General features: G+C 35.3%; 1 protein-coding gene across 5 annotated transcripts in view; it reads right to left on the bottom strand.

Moving 5' to 3' along the window:
- Nucleotides 1-19,754, bottom strand: part of LOC121368141 (dedicator of cytokinesis protein 3-like) — a 137,049-nt gene that overhangs the window by 60,683 nt on the left and 56,612 nt on the right. For all 5 annotated transcript variants that reach the window (XM_041492733.1, XM_041492735.1, XM_041492732.1 and 2 more), the window contains 6 exons: nt 19,244-19,338; nt 17,735-17,813; nt 15,752-15,852; nt 14,786-14,844; nt 13,996-14,144; nt 10,855-10,940 (listed from right to left, as the gene is read on the bottom strand). In XM_041492733.1, coding sequence (XP_041348667.1) covers nt 10,855-10,940; nt 13,996-14,144; nt 14,786-14,844; nt 15,752-15,852; nt 17,735-17,813; nt 19,244-19,338 — 569 coding nt within the window. The remainder of the gene's footprint in view (nt 1-10,854; nt 10,941-13,995; nt 14,145-14,785; nt 14,845-15,751; nt 15,853-17,734; nt 17,814-19,243; nt 19,339-19,754) is intronic.

Raw genomic sequence — 19,754 nt, forward strand, 5'->3', positions numbered from 1 at the left:
CGGTGGTGTCGTGGTTAAGCCATCCGACATAAGCATAAGGCTAATAGGTACAGAGTTCGCAGCCCTGTACTGGTTCCTACCCAGAGCGAGTTTTAACGACTCAATGAATAGGTGTAAGACCACTACACCTTCTTCTCTCTCACTAACAACTAATAACTAACCCACTATCCTGGTCATACAACTCAGATAGCCGAGATGTGTGCCCAGGACAGCATGCTTGAACCTTAATTGGATATAAGCATGAAAATCAGTTGAATTGAATTGTGAATACTTTAAATAGCAGTTGTCATAAAATTCCCTTCACATTTATGGTCTATAACCAAAAACACCTAACAAACATAATGGGCCCATCAAGGGTGACTGAAGAAGGAAGGAAGGAAATGTTTTATTTAACGACACACTCAACACACTTTATTTACTGTCATACGGCATCAGACATATGGTTAAGGACCACACAAGATATTGAAGGAGGAAACCCGCTGTCGCTACTTCATGGGCTACACTTTTCGATTTGCAGCAAGGGATCTTTTATATACACCATCTCATAGACAGGAGAGCACATACCACGGCCTTTGATGTACCAGTCGTGGTGCTTTGGCTGGAGCGAGAAATAGTCCAATGGGCCCACTGATGGGGATCGATCCCACTGGGCTACATCTAGCCCCTCAAGGGTGACTGATTCAATGACCTACCATGCCTAACTTGAGTTCTCTATAACCACATACATGTAGCTACATGTACTTCTAACTCCCCTTCCACCCTAACAACAATTGTAAATTTATTAATTTAAACTGCAACTATTGTGTACTGAAAAAGAAAAGAAAATACTGGGTGCAGTTATGCATGGAAATTCTCCTTCAAAACACCTTTTTATAGCAATAATTTGGTTTTTAAAAATTGGAATTACCCATAATGAAACATTCTGGTTTGTAAAAATCGTTTAATTTTAAAAAGAAACTGTATTTGTTCGTTCAACCAGCAGTTATGTCATCTAGCACTTAGCATTGTTTTAATTACAGGTGGTTTTTGTTTTAATCTTTTTCACCTTTTTCATATTTCCTTTTATAGCATTTTAAAAATAAACAGTACATATCAACTTTATCCAAGCCATGAAGATTAATAACTCCATGTGACAAGTCTTACAGAGTTCACACATAGTTTAACTTCACATGTTAAATACAATATCCTGCATCATTAACTATATTACTATTTCTGAAGTTTTGAAAAATTAAATGCTACAGAAAACTTGGCAATATCTCATACACCTCTAAAAAAAATATTCCCTAAATTGTAAATAATTCCTTCAGTTATAATAACTAATATATATGATTTGTTTTAATTCAAGGAATAAAATATATTCTAAAAAAAAAGGAATTTTAAATCAATTTATTTTTTTACATTTTTTTAAACCTAGTTATATATACCTTTTCTTCTGTCCAGTGATCAAATATTTCTTCATTGGAATTCTTACAACAGTAATAAATCCACACAAAACAGGATTAGAGGAAATATCCCGAAGACGGGCAACTTAATTTCTTGTTAACCATTTTCTAAATCACAAAACGTTTGGTCTTTGTACACCGAACAGAAAACAGATCTGGACAATTCACCAGAAACCAGAAACTTAATGTTACTCTACATCTTTTTTTTTTTCTTTTTTTTTTTATCCCACTCAGGAATAAAGAAGATTTGTGTAGAATCCAAACTGCTGCTGGCCACAACAGTAATTTGCCGGCCTCCATTCCTGGCAGAGTATCAACGAATCACTTCTACAGGACTTGTCAGTAGAAGAATGTTGCTGGAGCAGATTATACTTTATTGATCATTACGGACATTCACTAATTCTCGTGGATGAGATATTAGTTAGAAGAAGAGAGCAAAACCTTCAATACAGGTCGTAAAATAGCACTAACAATTTTAGAAAAATTAAAGCTCAGAATAGTGTAAGGAGAAAACTAAAATACAGACTGACAGACACTTTAAAATGATTTTTGTAACATATTATGTAAGATGGATGTGTGAAAATAAAAATATTTAAATGAACAGACAAGTGTCTGTCTGTCTGTCCGTCGGTCCGTCCCTCCGTCCCTCCCTCCCTCCCTCCCTCCCTCCCTCCCTCCCTCTCTCTCTCTCTCTCTCTCTCTCTCTCTCGTCTAAGGTGCTTCAAAGGATCAAATCTCTGTCTCCTCCGTCCGTCCGTCCTCCTCTCTCTCTCTCTCTCTCTCTCTCCTGCTTCTCTCTCTCAATAATCTCTCTCCGTCTCGTCCGTCCGTCTCTCTCCCTCTCCTCCCTCCCTTCTCCTCTCTCTCTCTCTCTCTCGTCTAAGGTGCTTCAAAGGATCAAATAATCTCATCAGTGAAATTTTTCTAATTTGGATCCCCCCCCACCCCCACTTTCCAACCAGTGCCTTATGACTGGTATATCAAATGTTATGGTATGTGCTGTCCTATTTGTGGGGGAAATGCATATAAAAGATCCCTTGCTGCCAATGGAAAAATGTATGTTTGACATCCAATAGCTGATGATTAACTTATTATCAATATCCTCACTAGTGGCATCATTAAACGAATCAAAGCAACCACTTTACCACTGGGCTAGATCCCACCCCTGGGAATTACATAATACAAGGTGTGCAGAGCACCATTAACTTAATTACCTTGTAGACATAACAGTGTGCTGAACTCTGCTATTAAGATGACATCCATAGTCGTACTGGCTCCCATTTTTGTAAGGGGGGTCAGGCTAATTTTAATTAGCCCGAATTAAACGAAAATGTCCAAATCTCGGTAACAACATTCATTCTTATTAACATTTCTACCAAACAGCTACATGTACATACGGTTGCAAAATGAATCACTACACTTTTTTTTACATGGATTTTAGCTAACACCAGGTAGAATGAAGGAAATACATGGTGAAAAGTCTTCAAGCCAGCTCATTTTACCCGAATATCTCCATCGTTTTTACCCAAATTAGAGTGTTTTGCTTGTATACTCATGATGAAGTCATGTAAAGGTTCCTTCCATGAGGTCATTCTAGCACAGACACAAAAGGGTTAAACATGAAAGGGATATTAGCAACTGAAATTCATATTAAAATGTGTAGTGAAGCATGTCTCAGAGTCTTGAGTTGATTAAGGATGATTAAACCTACAACAGGGGTAGAAATTAAGGGAATATTTTCATTGGCCTGTGGGTCTAATAAGCCACAAAAGATATTAGTTCTCCGCCCAAAACATAATTAAAAAAATCATTAGTTCATCCATTATTGGTTGGAACCATGTAACTAACAGTGACATTATGTAGCCAACCTGAAAAAGCAAACTTTAGTATGACAATATAATAATGACACTGGCACATATCCAACTTTCTTACACACCGACATAGATATAGAGAATAATACATGAGTGGCTGTTAGATACCATTTTTGGTAGTACTAGACCAAATAACTTCCGGCTGGGTCAAAGTTGGAGGTGCACCAAACTTTTGATAGAGAAGTGAACACCACAAGTCCTGTGATTGGTTATAAATGTGAGTGTGTTGGTTGTAAAAAATAATAGTTTTATCTGGGTTAAAAAAAAATGCAATTTTATTTCATCTAGTACCAATGTGTCAAGTAGCCTTGTGCTTGAAACATGTATGGGGTACCTGTAAAAAAAAGTACTCGAATTTTGTGCGGAACTAGGGTAGTCATAGACGCTACCCGTTATCTCAGAAACGAGCAGCTTGACCCCCATTTTTTTCTGATTCACTTTAAGTGTGAGGGGTGGTAGTATTTATATCCGTGGCATTTATGTCGGTTGTATCGGTTGCAGGTAGGAGTTTTAGCCACATATGTTACTATTGTCGTCTATGGGATTTGATTTGGTAGTATACACCCTATAGCACATATTCAGTGCATAATAAAAAATATTATGATTTTGTCATTTTATTTAATTAAACTATACTGGTTGATTAATTAGCCATCACTCGACCATGCAAGTTCACAATGACCTTGACCTTGACAATAATCTCTGTACATGGCTCTGAATGGAGTTTGAATCAAAGTTAGCACTGAAGAAAAGTTGGTTTTGGCCTATAATTCATACTGTAAAGATTTCAATAATTTCTTTTTACATGGTATTTGACTTGCCATATACAACTGTTCTTAAATATGGTATTATATATAGGCAACCTGAAGTAAGATTTTAATAGCAATTTATTTTTGTATTAAAAATAGCATGTGCCAATAGTGGGTTAATGTCTTTAGTTTCCATTAACATTGTTAATTTTTTATGTATGAAATTCTGAAAACTCAAATTTGTAAAGGAACTTGATTTTTATTGTAATTTTGACATATTTATAGGATGCTAAGTTATATTTTAGACAAAATAGTAGTTTTATGAAAAAATTTAAGTAAATTTGAAGAAAAACTTTACCAAAAACATAATTAAATTTGTTCTCACTATTGTGCCTTCTATTCTTATTTGTACATAACAATAAGGTTGTTAAACATATACTTAGATCTCCAGATCATTTTTTCTTTCTTAATAATCACTTAGTTAGCTCTCATGAAAAGCATTTTGAGTTTATACTAGATTCAGAACCAATTTTTTCAGATTTGATTATCTGCCTTGGATTAAGTTGATAATTTATTTTATTGTTAAAGCTGTATTACCTAATGTTACTAGCTAAATAAAATGCTGGATTACAGATTGTAGGAATACATCTAATATACATATTGTATTCATCCGGATTAGAAAATAATGCAAGAAAATAGATGTTAGGGTAATTTTGTCATTTAAAAATAGTTTTTTTTCAGTAATTAATCAAAAATAAATGTGTGAAAGCTGCATGATAATTCCAGATATCACAACTATTAAAACCTCCAACTACAGTAGGCTATAAAATAAATATAGTCAGGAATATTGGTGGCTGCCAATGGTTTTCATGGTTCGTTATGAAAATCAGCATGGCCGATGGATTTGAAATTCCCACACCTGGTAACTTGAAGACACCCACACCCAGCATACAGGATTTCCTCCCAACACTAATGTTCAGGACATTAAGTCATTACTTCATACAGGTACAGTCATGTTTGTGTTTCCTTCCTCAGACAGTGTATTTTTTTAATACTGATATTTCTTTGATGTGCCTGTTAAGGTCTTCATAATCTAGGGGTCAATCATGTGCATGTGTTTTAATGGAATTCTTTAAAGGGGTAGAGGTACTCTGACTATCTTTGTTGTCTCTATATATATACCTGAGTACACAAACCCAACTGAAAGTAAATATCTTCAGGAGTTTTATTTTAAAACATTTTGTTGTTTAATATGACATATTGCATTTGTACAAAACTATATGCAATATATATGTTTTTTTGAGGTGTACATTATATTAGGTTGCACTGTAGAAACAACAGTATCAGTGAGGTTGTCAGTTTATGTCAGAATACACCAGATCCTGGTTGTCATAAAGACACATAGCTGGACACTTTTTGAAAAATGTATGTTATCAGTATAGGTAGTACTAGACCAAATAACTTCCGGCTGGGTCAAATTTGGAGGTGCACCGAACTTTTGATAGAGAAGTGAACACCACAAGTCCTGTGATTGGTTATAAATGTGAGTGTGTTGGTTGTAAAAAATAATAGTTTTATCTGGGTTAAAAAAAAATGCAATTTTATTTCATCTAGTACCAATGTGTCAAGTAGCCTTGTGCTTGAAACATGTATGGGGTACCTGTAAAAAAAAGTACTCGAATTTTGTGCGGAACTAGGGTAGTCATAGACGCTACCCGTTATCTCAGAAACGAGCAGCTTGACCCCCATTTTTTTCTGATTCACTTTAAGTGTGAGGGGTGGTAGTATTTATATCCGTGGCGTTTATGTCGGTTGATACGTTGCAGGTAGGAGTTTTAGCCACATATGTTACTATTGTCGTCTATGGGATTTGATTTGGTAGTATACACCCTTCTCTCACAACGAGTTGTTTTAAAATGTATCTAACCAGCAAAAGCGAGTTGATATGTTTTTAAACAAAGAGTTGTGAGATAAATGGTATCTAACGGACACGAATGTATTATTCTATTTCTTACATATCCTCACAAACCAGGTTTTAAGCAAATTTTAACATCTTTATCCACTAAAAGATATTTACAACCCTTTGCACTTGTAGCTGACTTATGTGTCACAGACATATGATTGCCAGGTTAACTATACATCACAGTGTAATCGATTTCCACCGTGCATTTTTTTTTTATTGAACGTATGGCATTAGTGACCTGGTCATCACCTAGGAGCAGCCAGTCGTATGTCTTGAAATTGTTAACACACATAAGTTTATAAACAACTATGTGTTATCAAAAATAAAACATGGTGTTCTCACCAACGGGTGTGTAAGATAAATGGTAACCAACAACCCAGTCATGTACAGTATTCTCTATGGCACAGGGGACTAGTGCCATTTTAATTGTACTCTTCCCTAGCAATTTCTACTCACCTCAGGTGAGTGTTAAATTTCTACACTTGAACAACGTATCATCTCTCTGACAAGCTCTTTATCACTGAGCTACATCCCTTCCATTCCATTACGGAAGCCGTTATGTTGCAAGGTCATCCATGAAGCATTTTAAAGTTGTTGCAAGGTTAACCCACAACTCGTAACAGGTAAGTGATACCGATTCCACCTTGGTTACTGAAGGGATGTTAATAGGTACATCGTGGTCAATTACCTACCCAGACAGATCACAGAAACTGACAGTAATCTGTCTGTCAATCAACAGCTGACCATTACGTCAGCCAGGTAAGTGATTCTCACAGCTTACTATCTGTTCAAGGGATGAAAAACACCATTGTTAACCTTCTGACTACTGCAGGCGAGATATCTCGCCCGACGTCACGTCAGTCGATATACTGTACACTGTATACAGTGCATTCCCCAATTCATATTTCCCGCCGTTTTGCACACGACACTCACCGGAAACGGAAATATAATTAAAGAAAAAAGATTTTTTTTCAAAATGGTGGTTTTTGTTTTGATTTTTTCAATTGAAAATACCTTGAAATTTTGAGTTCAAAAAGTGGTTTTCGGCAAGTATTTTCGCTTGACAACAATGGCAGCACGTCGCGGTAATTTTTAGGGATCGATAGCTGATTGTGACAGCTAATTTGATAATAAATTTGATCGTTTTACCAACAACGAAAATTACCAAATATTGCAATATGAATCGTAGTTTGGGTTTTAAAAAAAATTCTGGTCAGAAAAACCACTGTTATCGGGAATAATGGACATAAATACTGGACAGTTGGCCACAAATGCCAGTAAGTAAACGCAACTTTTTCGATTTTTTGCCTAATTTTAATCACCATTAGCCGATCTAAAATAATAAAAATTACAAAAAAAGAAACGAAAATAATACTTACCGATTCATATATGAACTTTATTTCATGTATTTATGAAACATTTAAGTGAATATATGTGAGTAAAAATTATAAACTTGTACCCACTCAACGTGGTTTTTGTTAAAAATTAATCCAGTAGTCTAAAGGTTAATATACTACCATTCCAATCATTGTCGGAACTGATCATACATGTATTAGTGTATTCCCTAGAAAGTTCATACAGCATGTAGGCCTAATGATAAGACTAAACACTTTTGGAGCATTTACGTAATTTTCATGGCACTTTTTTCATTAAAGGGACATACCCTAGTTTTTAAACACTAAGACATATTTTTCACCTAGACCCTAGTTTGGTTAATTTACAAACCTGTAACAAATTTGGATACAACAGAGTGAAATAAGAGTATGATGTTAAAATACCCTTAAAAATAGACTAAAACGCGATTCAATAATCATTATCTCGCCTTCATGTAAAATTCTTTAATCTCATTGGTTGTTTGCCGTTGGACAAATCCCTTATCCCCCTGTGGGCGGAGCCAAATTCTCTTATACCCCGTCTGTAATTTCCCAACAGTTTCCAGCCGCCCCAGTTAATGCTAAAGCAATAATTAGATTATAAATAACATTGATAATCAATCAAGTATACATCATTAATTTAATTTTTACTATAAAATAAACTATTTCAATACTTTTAAAAGCTGCAATGTTGAACTCGGCCACCTAATTACGGTCGTGGTGTTATTGTATTAATGCGCGATTAGCAACAGTTGTTTTTTATTTTTAATATTTTTTTTTTTTTTACTACATTCATTTCTGATAAAAAATAAGTATTTTTTTTTTTTTTTAAATTATTAATATCTGTTTCAGACAATTTCATATTACAAACATTTGAAGTTAAAAACTCGTTTATCGAGGGAACTATTTTTCGTCACTTGCAAGTGATTTCGTTCGCGTGGTACGGCTCCGTTAATAAATTGTTAACAATTATTGTCTGGCGTTAATTTGATTATTTGGCTATATGGTTTAACATGTCGGCAAGATAAATTCGTTGTAGAAGCATCTCTCGGGGTATATGGCTTTTTATGTACCCTCTGTGTGCTCTTTTACCCCCTCGCCTTCGGCTCGGGGTAAAAGAACACACAGAGGGTACATAAAAAGCCATATACCCCTCGTGATGCTTCTACAACTTATATTACTTCTCAGACACACGTGCGTTTTTAAAAATATGAAAAATGCATTTTGTGGTATTAGAAACATAAGGATGACCAGAAGCACTTTGGTTGTACAAAAATGGCTAATCTAAACAATAAAATATAAGTAATGTTTGATTTCAGTGATCATAAACGGCTCTAATAGTGAAAAATATGCCTTAGTGTTTAAAAAGTAGGATATGTCCATTTAAAAACCAAAATTTTTTATTGAAATAAAAATCAATGTAATTAGTGTGTGCAAGCTTTAATAAAAGAATAGCAAAGTATACAACAGGCATATTTTATTAATCAGGTCTCTGAACATTGCGAGTGCGATAGCTTCGTTTGCACGTCGCTTGCATAAGTAGAGTTTGCGTAACCCGTTTTTCATTCGTGCACTGAATTTATGACATCATTTACATGGTCATGATGGGTCACATAAAAACGAAATGGATTATACAAAATTTCAATTCACAGAGACCTGTTAATTAGTAATACAATTTCAAAAAGGCAATTTTAGAATTAATTATTGAAAAAGGCTTGTTTAATCTCAGAGCATTGTGGCACTGATTATAAGGCAAGATGGCGCTAGACTATTGAGGCATGGTGCCGCACCATGCTAAAACAAGCCAGGGAAAACACCATGGATCAAAGAAATAGAATATTTGTTTAACAACACCTCGGCACATTTTGAACTATGGCTTTTTCGTGTGGTTACTTTGAAACTTAGTCAAGAAGAGCGAGAAGAAACCCATTGCAACCACATGCCACTCTTTTCTGCATGCTTTTCTCTTATATGGAAATACATACCTATGATATACCAGACATGGGGCACTATTTAGGAAGGGAGGGAAAATCCAAGTCCACTTTACCACTGAGCTACATTCATCTCCATGTATGAAGATTTTAAAACAAATCATGCAGTGGAGGTGGGTCGTACCCTTTTTGTCAACAATACAAATAAACCATGGGCAGCAGACAAAGATACACATATATATGTCAGAACCTCCCAAGATGGATGTATAGATGTATGGATGGATGGAAGGAGGAAGGGATAGATGAAAGGATAAATGGAAGGGTGAGTGGGTGTTTGGAGGGAAGGAGGGATGGAAGGAGGGAGGGATAGATGAAAGGATAAATGGAAGGGTGAGTGGGTGGTTGAATGAATGGATGGTTGGATGGATGGATGGATGGATGGGTGGATTGATGGATGGAAGGAAGGAGGGAGGAATAGATGAAAGGATAAATGGAAGGGTGAATGGGTGGTTGAATGGATGAGTGGATGGATGGATGGATGGATGGATGGATGGATGGATGGACCAACCGACAGGGGTTGAATTTTTTTTACCACTATCCCAAAGGAATAGTGAATTTCAAAAAACACTATTCCGTCTAAAAATGTACTATCCCTTCAATTATTAATGTACCACTAGTTTTCCTGACTGCTACGTCGTCCTGTACAACATTACGTAACGAACAATTGTTTATATACCAGTCGATGCATTACTGTGTACTAGCTGGATTCTCTTTGAGAATGGCCAATACAGCACAATTGAAATAGTAAAAGTCCATATCTATCTGTGATATATGTATTTTCGCACAGTTCTTTACACTGTTTTTATTTAAATCTTGAATTTTTATATTGATGTTGATCATCACTTTATTTGTTTGCATTACCATAGTTTGACCCCCAATAGCTGATGTATTTTTCGTGCTGGGGTATCGTTAAACATTCATTCATTCATTCATTACTACATGTAGCTGGAATTACAAACGAACTCACTCCAAACATTAGTCTCGATCAAAAAGACGTTTATTTTGTATCGGTAAGTGCACGAGAAAGGTCTTAGTAGTGCGAGGATTTGTTCTGCAGAAAAATGTAGCTGAAGAAAAAGCGTAAGCGGAATAGTCGCAAGCGATTTTCGGTATTCCGTGCTTTATTTTCACTTTCATGACGGAATATTGAAAGAATTGTTTTACTATTTGCGGAATAGCGGAATAGCGTAAAATTCGACCCCTGACCGACAGACAGGCAGATTGGCAGGATGATTCACTAAACATGAATTGATGATATTTACATATTGATGAAACAAGAAATCTAATCAGACTGGACTGTGAAAATATTACCTTAAGAATTCAACATTCAACAAATAAACTGACTGAAATACTAGGGGCCGAATTTACAAAGCTTTTTTATGTCTTACATACATTTACCATGCTGTATTTTACATCTGCTATTAAAAAGGGTGACTGGGTAAAGAGTCCAATAAAAGTGTGTACTCACATGGACTGGAAAAGGGTCTTGTAATCACAGTCACCGTAGTTGTTGGTTATCAACATGTCCAGCTTCTCGAAAAATTCATTCTCAACCTGTCGTAAAATAAATGTCTTTAATTCTCCCATAGGTCTTCTCAAAAACATTTTCATCAATATATAATTTACTGTAGACAGTGATATTAAAATACACAGCTAAAAAAAAAAAACAAGAGATAAAGAGAGGTAAATTGTATTCTTGTGTTTCGGAATTGATCATGAGTTGGAGGTGGGAATTTACGTCTGAGTGTCTGCTGCAAACTGTCTGTAAGTATGCACACATACAAAGTCTATGATATATGGGTGTGTAGTTAAATCTTAATCGACAGCCATCAATGAAATTCTCTTTCGAGTGGGCTGGGTATACAAAACAAATGGGTCTAACATTTCCTCCTCCACCCACACCTACCTAATAGGATCAAATCTGAAACAGTCCTTAAAACAAAGGTTTGTCAAATTCTATACGTAAATATCTATTTCAGCTTCCTTTTATATTCTAGAAATCACCTTCTTCCCACCCCACTTGATTCATTCTTAAATGTACTAAAGTTACAATGAATGTATATCACCTCAGATGTTTGCACAGCATTGACTCCACTGGGTTCATATAATTAAACAGGTTTTTTGGAGTGTTTTTTTGTAGTTTTTTTTTTTTTTGTCCCCCCCCATCCCCACCTCCCCCCTACTGGATTCATATAATTAAACAGGTTTTTTGGAGTGGTTTTTTGTTGTTTGGTTTTTTCCCCCACCCCCACTGCCCCCTTTATTTTTACTCCTTTGAATTCCATCTCATTTCTTCCCAATCTGGCAGCCCCTCATATCTTTCAACTTTTTTCGCTGTCGACCTCCACATCCCTATCCTTGTCTCTCCAACTGTGACAGGTGCTGCTTGTCACTTGTGGCCATCCGTGCCACACACCTGTCATTCCCCATCAGCTTTTAGCTGTGGACTTAGTCTAACCATTTCAGAGAATGTTCGGTGGTTACTTCTGGCATTGTTAAGAGGCACTTGCAACCACCTATTATGCTCTCCTACTACCGGTGATTGTTAGTTAGTGCCATGGGTCAGACTAGCTTTATTAGTGGCAGAGGACGAAGATGCCAGGTACATGTAGGTGCAGGGAAGTACACAGAAACTTCACCCGTGGTGGAAGTTGAGACAGTATTGGATAGAATACAGATTTCCATATTATATAAATGTTGATTTACACTAAAATCACTTTGTAAAAAAAAAACAATCCCACAGCTCATTTGTCACAGCTTGTCAGAAATATGATAAGATTACACGGAACATTAACTCTTCATTCTTCTAGTGGATCACCCACTTTGCTATCCTTTCACAATTTATTTATAAATTAAACATAATTTTTTACATTACTGCAAGTATGAAACATAGAACAGCCGTTCATACATGTATGTAAGTCTGTAAATCGATTCTGTGGTTCATACTTGCATTAACATAAAAAAAATTCATGTTCACTTTTTATAATTCCATGTGTGTAATAATTTCATTAATATAAAATATAATGAAATAACAATCAAACTCTTTCTTCGGGAAATGAATACAGGGAATAAGGGGAATCCCCATTCTGTGTTCAGCATTTTTCGTCAGTAGCCGAATGAGCAGATTTTAAACAATAAATAACATTTACTGATTCAACATTGTCAATTAACGTAAACATTGATTTTGTTAATTTGAAATAAAGAAAACTGCTAAAATGATTTATTTTGTTTTGTAAGCATTGCCAAATGTAATGCAAAACTGAGATTCATGCTGCTATGAACGTCAGTTTTTTAAGTCACATCATATTATTTGAATCAATTCAAACATTTATAACAAAAGAGTATTTACAGATTAGAATTAAATATATATATTTATTGTTGTAAAATAAGGGAAAGCAAAGTGGAAATTATTTATTGTCACTGTAAATGTGTTGTTACATATTTATGTTTGTATTATATTACAGTGGCGGATCCAGAAAATCCATTTGGGGGGGGGGGGGGGGGGGGGGGCATTGACATGAGGTAAAATGCCAAGGGAAAAAATGAAAATTAATATATAATAAAATTATAACTATCGCAAAGTTTAGGGGGGCCTGGGCCCCTGGGGCCCCCTTAGATCTGCCTCTGTATTGTATACTGCCCCACTGTGTGTATTAATAACATAAACTCAATTGAATTAATACTATGATAAATTGTGACATGGATAAACCATGTTGCTGTCACTGGCCTCAGTGGTGCAGTGATTAAGTCATCAGACTTAAGACTAGTAGGGACAGAGTTCATCTCTCTGTATCGGCTCTCACGGCAACTAAGCTCTATCTACTCGATGGGGAGGTGCCAAGCCACTAGTACACCTACTTCTCTCTCACTACCTACTAACAACAAACCACGAACCCACTGTCCTCGACAGACACTCCATATAACTGAGGTGTGTGTCCAGGACACTGGGCTTGAACCTTAATCGAATATGAGCTTGAAAATCAAGTCAAAACCTGTTTTTGTCACATAAATTATAGTCTGTGGTGGATGGAAGTCAAAGTATCAGTGCTTTTGAACCAAGTATTCACCATTTAGTGGCACTGCTGGTGCAAAAATACAAACATCATGTTAAACTATCAACACACTGTTGACTATGTACTTACCACTTCAACTTTGCCATGCAGTTGCTGATAACACAACATCATGTTAAACTATCAACACATTGTTGACTATGTACTTACCACTTCAACTTTGCCATGCAGTTGCTGATGACACAACATCATTTTAAACTATCAACACATTGTTGACTATGTACTTACCACTTCAAAGTTGCTATGCAGTTGCTGATGTCATAGCATCATTTTAAACTATCAACACATTGTTAACTATGTACTTACCACTTCAAAGTTGCTATGCAGTTGCTGATGCCATAGCATCGTGTTAAACTATCAACACATTGTTGACCATGTACTTACCACTTCAAAGTTGCCATGCAGTTGCTGATGAACAGCATCATGTTAAACTATCAACACATTATTGACTATGTACTTACCACTTCAAAGTTGCTATGCAGTTGCTGATGATATAGCATCATGTTAAACTATCAACACATTATTGACTATGTACTTACTATTTCAAAGTTGCCATGCAGTTGCTGATGACATAGCATCATGTCAAAGAAGATTGGGATGGTAGCTTTCCGCAAATCTCGCTCCGGTACTAGGGTGACTTCCAGGAAAGGTCCCACCATTGAAGGGATGAAGTGTCTCTTGTGGTCACCTATGAATTAGTATTAACAGAGTTAAATGTTTCACATCTTAACATTACTGTAGTCAGTGATACAGCATAGGAGTTGGTAGTTGGGGGAGTGTTGTTTGGATTGCTGAACCTCCAACTCTGAAGATAATGCATTCCCCCCACCCCACCCCACCAAGTTAAAAATAAAATTAATAAATTACTGCCCCCATTACCCAACAACCATCATCAGTACTGACATTTTCCCATTGGGTATAGAGCAATGACAAAACCCCAAATGAGTATGGGTACAAGTTTAATCTTTCAAAGAGTTGATCTGTTGGAAAATTGAGTTTAAATCAACTCAGGAAAAGTGTATGTGTGCCAAACTTAAACTTTGAAAGAGTTGTTATGTCAGACAATTTTTTCAATTCAAATAATCTGAGGCCAACTATGAAAACAAAAAACAATTGTTCTATAATACAATTACAATATTCTAGTCACTCCAATTTTCTGTCTTTGATTTCTTTTTTACTTCATTTAAAAATAAATAAATAAAGTAAACAAATAAACTGTCTATCAACTAATCCACTAGTAAAACAGTAGGTAATATTACAACAATTAAAATGTTTCTTTAACAATGCTTATTGCCAGGATATGTATATTATTATATTATTAGGTCTTACCTAGTCCATTCCACAATGTCTGAATCTGTAGTCCAATCAAAACTCTCATGTCCTGATATCTGAAAATATTTTAAAAGTTTGTAAAACAACATATAGTGATGATAAATATTAAGTTTTTATTTATTAATTTCAAAAATGTAAAATATCTATGAAAGGTATTTTTTACATGTTACCTAAAAAAAATGCCGGAAAACTAATTTTTGTATCACCTAAGTTCAAGGGACATAACTCTTAGCAAAAATGGGTAAATTGCCATGAAAGGCAAACTTGATCTGTAACAGTACTCGATAAAGCTATACACAAATGACAGCTCAGTATCTTGAGTTGTTGCGGAAAAAGTCTGGAAAACTGTATGTGGACAGACAGACAGACATACATATGGCCAGACAGACAGAAAAACAGATAGACAGATGGCCAGACAGATAGATGGCCAGACAGAAAAACACAGACAGACAGATGGCTAGGCAGACAGACGGCCAGTAGGCTTCACATACCTTTTTCAAAACTAATTTTTATACTTTTTCCATACATTTTCCAAAACATATTAAACCATTTTCAAGCTTCTGAAAACACACTTTCCCATATTTGCATGAAAGCAATGTCCCACAAATCAAAACCCGCTTATTTCAAGATATATAACCAACTTTCGAATGCAAGTGTATAAAATCGGAAACTCCCAATTAACTTCCAGATGTTAACGATTGTGTGTAAAAGGAGGTAGCCTTCAGGAGACATTTTTTTTGCTAGTTTTCCATACTCTTTAAAAACTTGCACACAAAATTGAGTTTTTTCCTGGGAAATGAAAAATATAAATTCCATACTTTCCAAGGATTTCCAGACTGAGTACAACCCTGGGCCAGACAGACACAGACAGACAAGACAGAAGAATGGTGACAAAACCTACATTGTCACCTCTGGTTGGACCTGTAGGGAACTAAAAGTGTTCAGACTGTTATGATTACCCACCTGTCCTTGATGCTGTGTCTCTTGGCCTCCGAGTAGAGTTCCAGCTGTAAACTGGGCTGTGTGACGAATGAGACCGCCAATTCAAAGTAATTACTCCACAGCTGAAAATTAACATTTTACTCATTACTCATTCATCTACGGCAGTAACAAAACTATTTCGTTAGGAAAGCAATCCCCCCAAAAGTGTGAATGAATAATTCTGTAATCCACACAGGAAATAAACTATACGGACGTCCAAAAGAAACTACACCAATACTGAGACTACTGAAGAAAAACCAAAATATGTTGCATGTTCATGACAGTGGTGTTTTGGTATATTGGGAACAAAATTTCATTCCATAAAAGCAGAAAGATATTTAACCATCATTTTATTTCCATTATCCAAATTATAAAAGAAATTAAATAAATTTTTCTTGGTATAGTTTTTTGGGGGGACGTCAGTATATTATTTTACATGAAATGACAAAGATGGCTGGAAAAGTAACTTTTTTTATTTGGCCATTTTATCTTAAGTAATAATTACATTATGATATTGGCAATGTTTGTTTCATGTGTAAAACAAAATTTAACACTACAAATTAATAACTTAAAGATAGTTTTATTATTGGAGGAAATAAACCGAGGAAAATCATGAACAAATTCTACTTTATTTCAGAAAATAACAAAAAGAATAACCATAAATATTGCTACTATTATCCGATGAACCAAACTCATCATCCAATTAATCAAACAACCAAACTATTTCATCTACAGTCAATTTTTTTTCGTGATATTTTTACACTTCCATGGGCTAACTCTATGTCATAACGGGGTGGGACATAGCCCAGTGGTAAAACGCATGCCTGATGCGTAGTCAGTCTAGGATCGATCACCGTCGGTGGGCCCATTGGGCTATTTCTCGTTCCAGCCAGTGCATTTTGTCTGGTATCCAAAAGTATGTGCTATCTTGTCTGTGGGATGGTGCATATAAAAGATTCCTTGCTACTAATGGAAAATGTAGCGGGTTTCATCTCTATGACGGTGTCAAAATGACCATATGTTTGACATCCAACAGCCAATGATTAATAAACCAATGTGCTCTAGTGGTGTCGTTAAACAAAACAAACTTCTTTCTTCTATATCATAAAGTAAAGTAAGAGTTACCATTATTATTAATTAAATTATACTTTCTGTTAACCTACCAACTACTGCAGGCAAGATATTGCAGTATATTCACTCATTCATATTTCCCACCGTTTTGCACACAGCACTAACCAGATACAATAATAGAACAACACTGATCGAGGCTAATCTTGATAATGGCCACTTTTGTTTTTTATTTTTGCATGAAAAATAACAAGAAATTATGAGTTAAAACGGCAAGTATTTTTGCTTGAAAACAATGGCAGAACGTCACGGTCATTTTAGGGAATTGATAGCTGATTGTGACAGTTAATTTTATAATAAATTTGACCACTTTTACCAACAACGAAAATCACAAAATATTGGGATATGAATCGTAGTTCATTTCCAAAACAATCTGTGGTAAAAAAAAAACAGTTACTGGAAATAATGTGAATAAATACTAGATGTCTGGCCACCAATGCCCATAAGTAAATGTGACTTTATTGATTTGTTGCCTAATTTTAATCAACATTAACTGGTCTAAAACATAATAAAAATGACAAAAACTCACAAATATAATACTTTATGATTCAGATATGAACATTTTATTTATGTATTAAATTTTATAAATAAAAAAATTTAAGTGAAAATATACGAGTAAAAGTTATAAAATTGTACTCCCTCAACATGCTTTTTGTCAAAAATTAATCCATTAGTCAGAAGATTAAATTAGTGATCGATAAAAATACATTCGTAAACAATGGACTGCTACAAAGCACTGCTAAAACGACACAGATGTCGCTTTCCCCATAAAACGGTAAGCAACATAAATGTCATTCTCCATGTCAAAAGTTGAATGTATGTTGTGAAGTAATTTACCTGTTCATCAAACTTATCACCAGTGAGAAAGTTCTGGGTCAAAGACTGAGCAATATACTGAATAGCTGTCAACAGTGTACTGAAAAAAAATGGAATAAGAAAACTATAACCAAAACAACCAAAATAAATCTTCATCAGATAATTTCAATAAAAAGCTATATATTTTAAGGATAACTGCTGAATACTGTCAATTAAACAATATATTTTAAGGATAACTGTTGGATAACTTCAACAGAACTATGTATTTAATAGGGTAACAGTTGGAAATGCTAATTAAACCATGTATTTTAAGGGTAACAATTGGATATGTCAATTAAACCATGTATTTTAAGGGTAACTGTTGGATAATGTCAATTAAACCATGTATTTTAAGGGTAACTGATGTATTTTAAGGGTAACTGTTGGATAATGTCAATTAAACCATGTATTTTAAGGGTAACTGTTGGATAATGTCAGTTAAACTATGTATTTTAAGGGTAACTGTTGGATAATGTCAATACAACGATGTATTTTAAGGGTAACTGTTGGAAAATGCTAATTAAACCATGTATTTTAAGGGTAACTGTTGAATAATGTCAATTAAACCATGTATTTTAAGGGTAACTGATGTATTTTAAAGGTAACTGTTGGATAATGCCAATTAAACCATGTATTTTAAGGGTAACTGTTGGATAATTTCAATAAAACTATGTATTTTAAGGGTAACTGTTGGATAATGTCAATACAACGATGTATTTTAAGGGTAACTGTTGGATAATGTCAATTAAACCATGTATTTTAAGGGTAACTGATGTATTTTAAGGGTAACTGTTGGATAATGCCAATTAAACCATGTATTTTAAGGGTAACTGTTGGATAATTTCAATAAAACTATGTATTTTAAGGGTAACTGTTGGATAATGTCAATAAAACTATGTATTTTAAAGGTAACTGTTGGATAATGCCAATTAAACCATGTAGTTTAAGGGTATTTGTCAGATAATTTCAATGATTTTTAAACTGTTAGTCAGGAATGGTTTTTACATTAGTTTTGCGAGTCTCGACTACCAGAGTTAATATATTGCATTGTTCAAAAAGGAATATTGCATGAAGCATTCTGTTTTCAGCGGCAGTCTCCTTTAAATATAGTACAGAATCCACATACTAAACTGACTCCAATGGCAAAGTTGTTTAGTCATCAGTCTATAGGCTGGGTGGTAATGGGTTAAAATCTTACTACCAGCTCCAACCAAGATTGAGTTCTGATGACTCAGGGAGGTGTAAGGCTAGGCTTTGGCAAATAAATACTTTGCTACATTAGATAAATACATGCCTTCTTGTCATTCCTGTGGCCATTTTGGTCACTGAACATGAATCCAGTGGAAATTTTTGCCCAAGCCTAGTAAGGCTAATATACCTGGACAGACAGCCAAGATAGCTGAGGTACATGCCCGGGACAGACAGAGAACTTGAACCGTAACTGGGTATAAGCTTGAAAGCCAGTTAACGGAAAGAAAGCAAGACACATACTGATTCGACACCAGCCTCATGGTCGTCCAGTCATCGGAGAAGAAGGCATGCTTGATCATTTCGCGGAACTCGCACAGAACATAAATCAGGAATCTCTAAAAGGAGAAATCAAATGGTAAATGGTTAGTGATGGAAAGTAAAATAAGTAAATGAAAACTATATGAGCAGTGGAAAACCTGAACAACAATGGATGGTTGGATAGATGGATAGATGGATGGATGGATGGATGGATGGATGGATGGATGGATGGATGGATGGATATGAATGAATGGTTGGATAGATGGCTGGATGGCTGGATATGAATGAATAGTTGGATGGATGGATGGATGGATGGATAGATAGATAGATGGATGAATGGATGGATGGATGGATGGTTAGATGGATGGATGGATAGACAGATGGATGGATGGATGGATGGATGGATGGATGGATGGATGGATGGATGGATGGATGGATGGATGGATGGATGGATGGATGGACCGATGGATGGACCGATGGATCGATGGGTTTA

This window comes from Gigantopelta aegis, chromosome 3 (assembly GCF_016097555.1).
Source record: "Gigantopelta aegis isolate Gae_Host chromosome 3, Gae_host_genome, whole genome shotgun sequence".
NCBI lineage: Eukaryota > Metazoa > Mollusca > Gastropoda > Neomphalida > Peltospiridae > Gigantopelta > Gigantopelta aegis.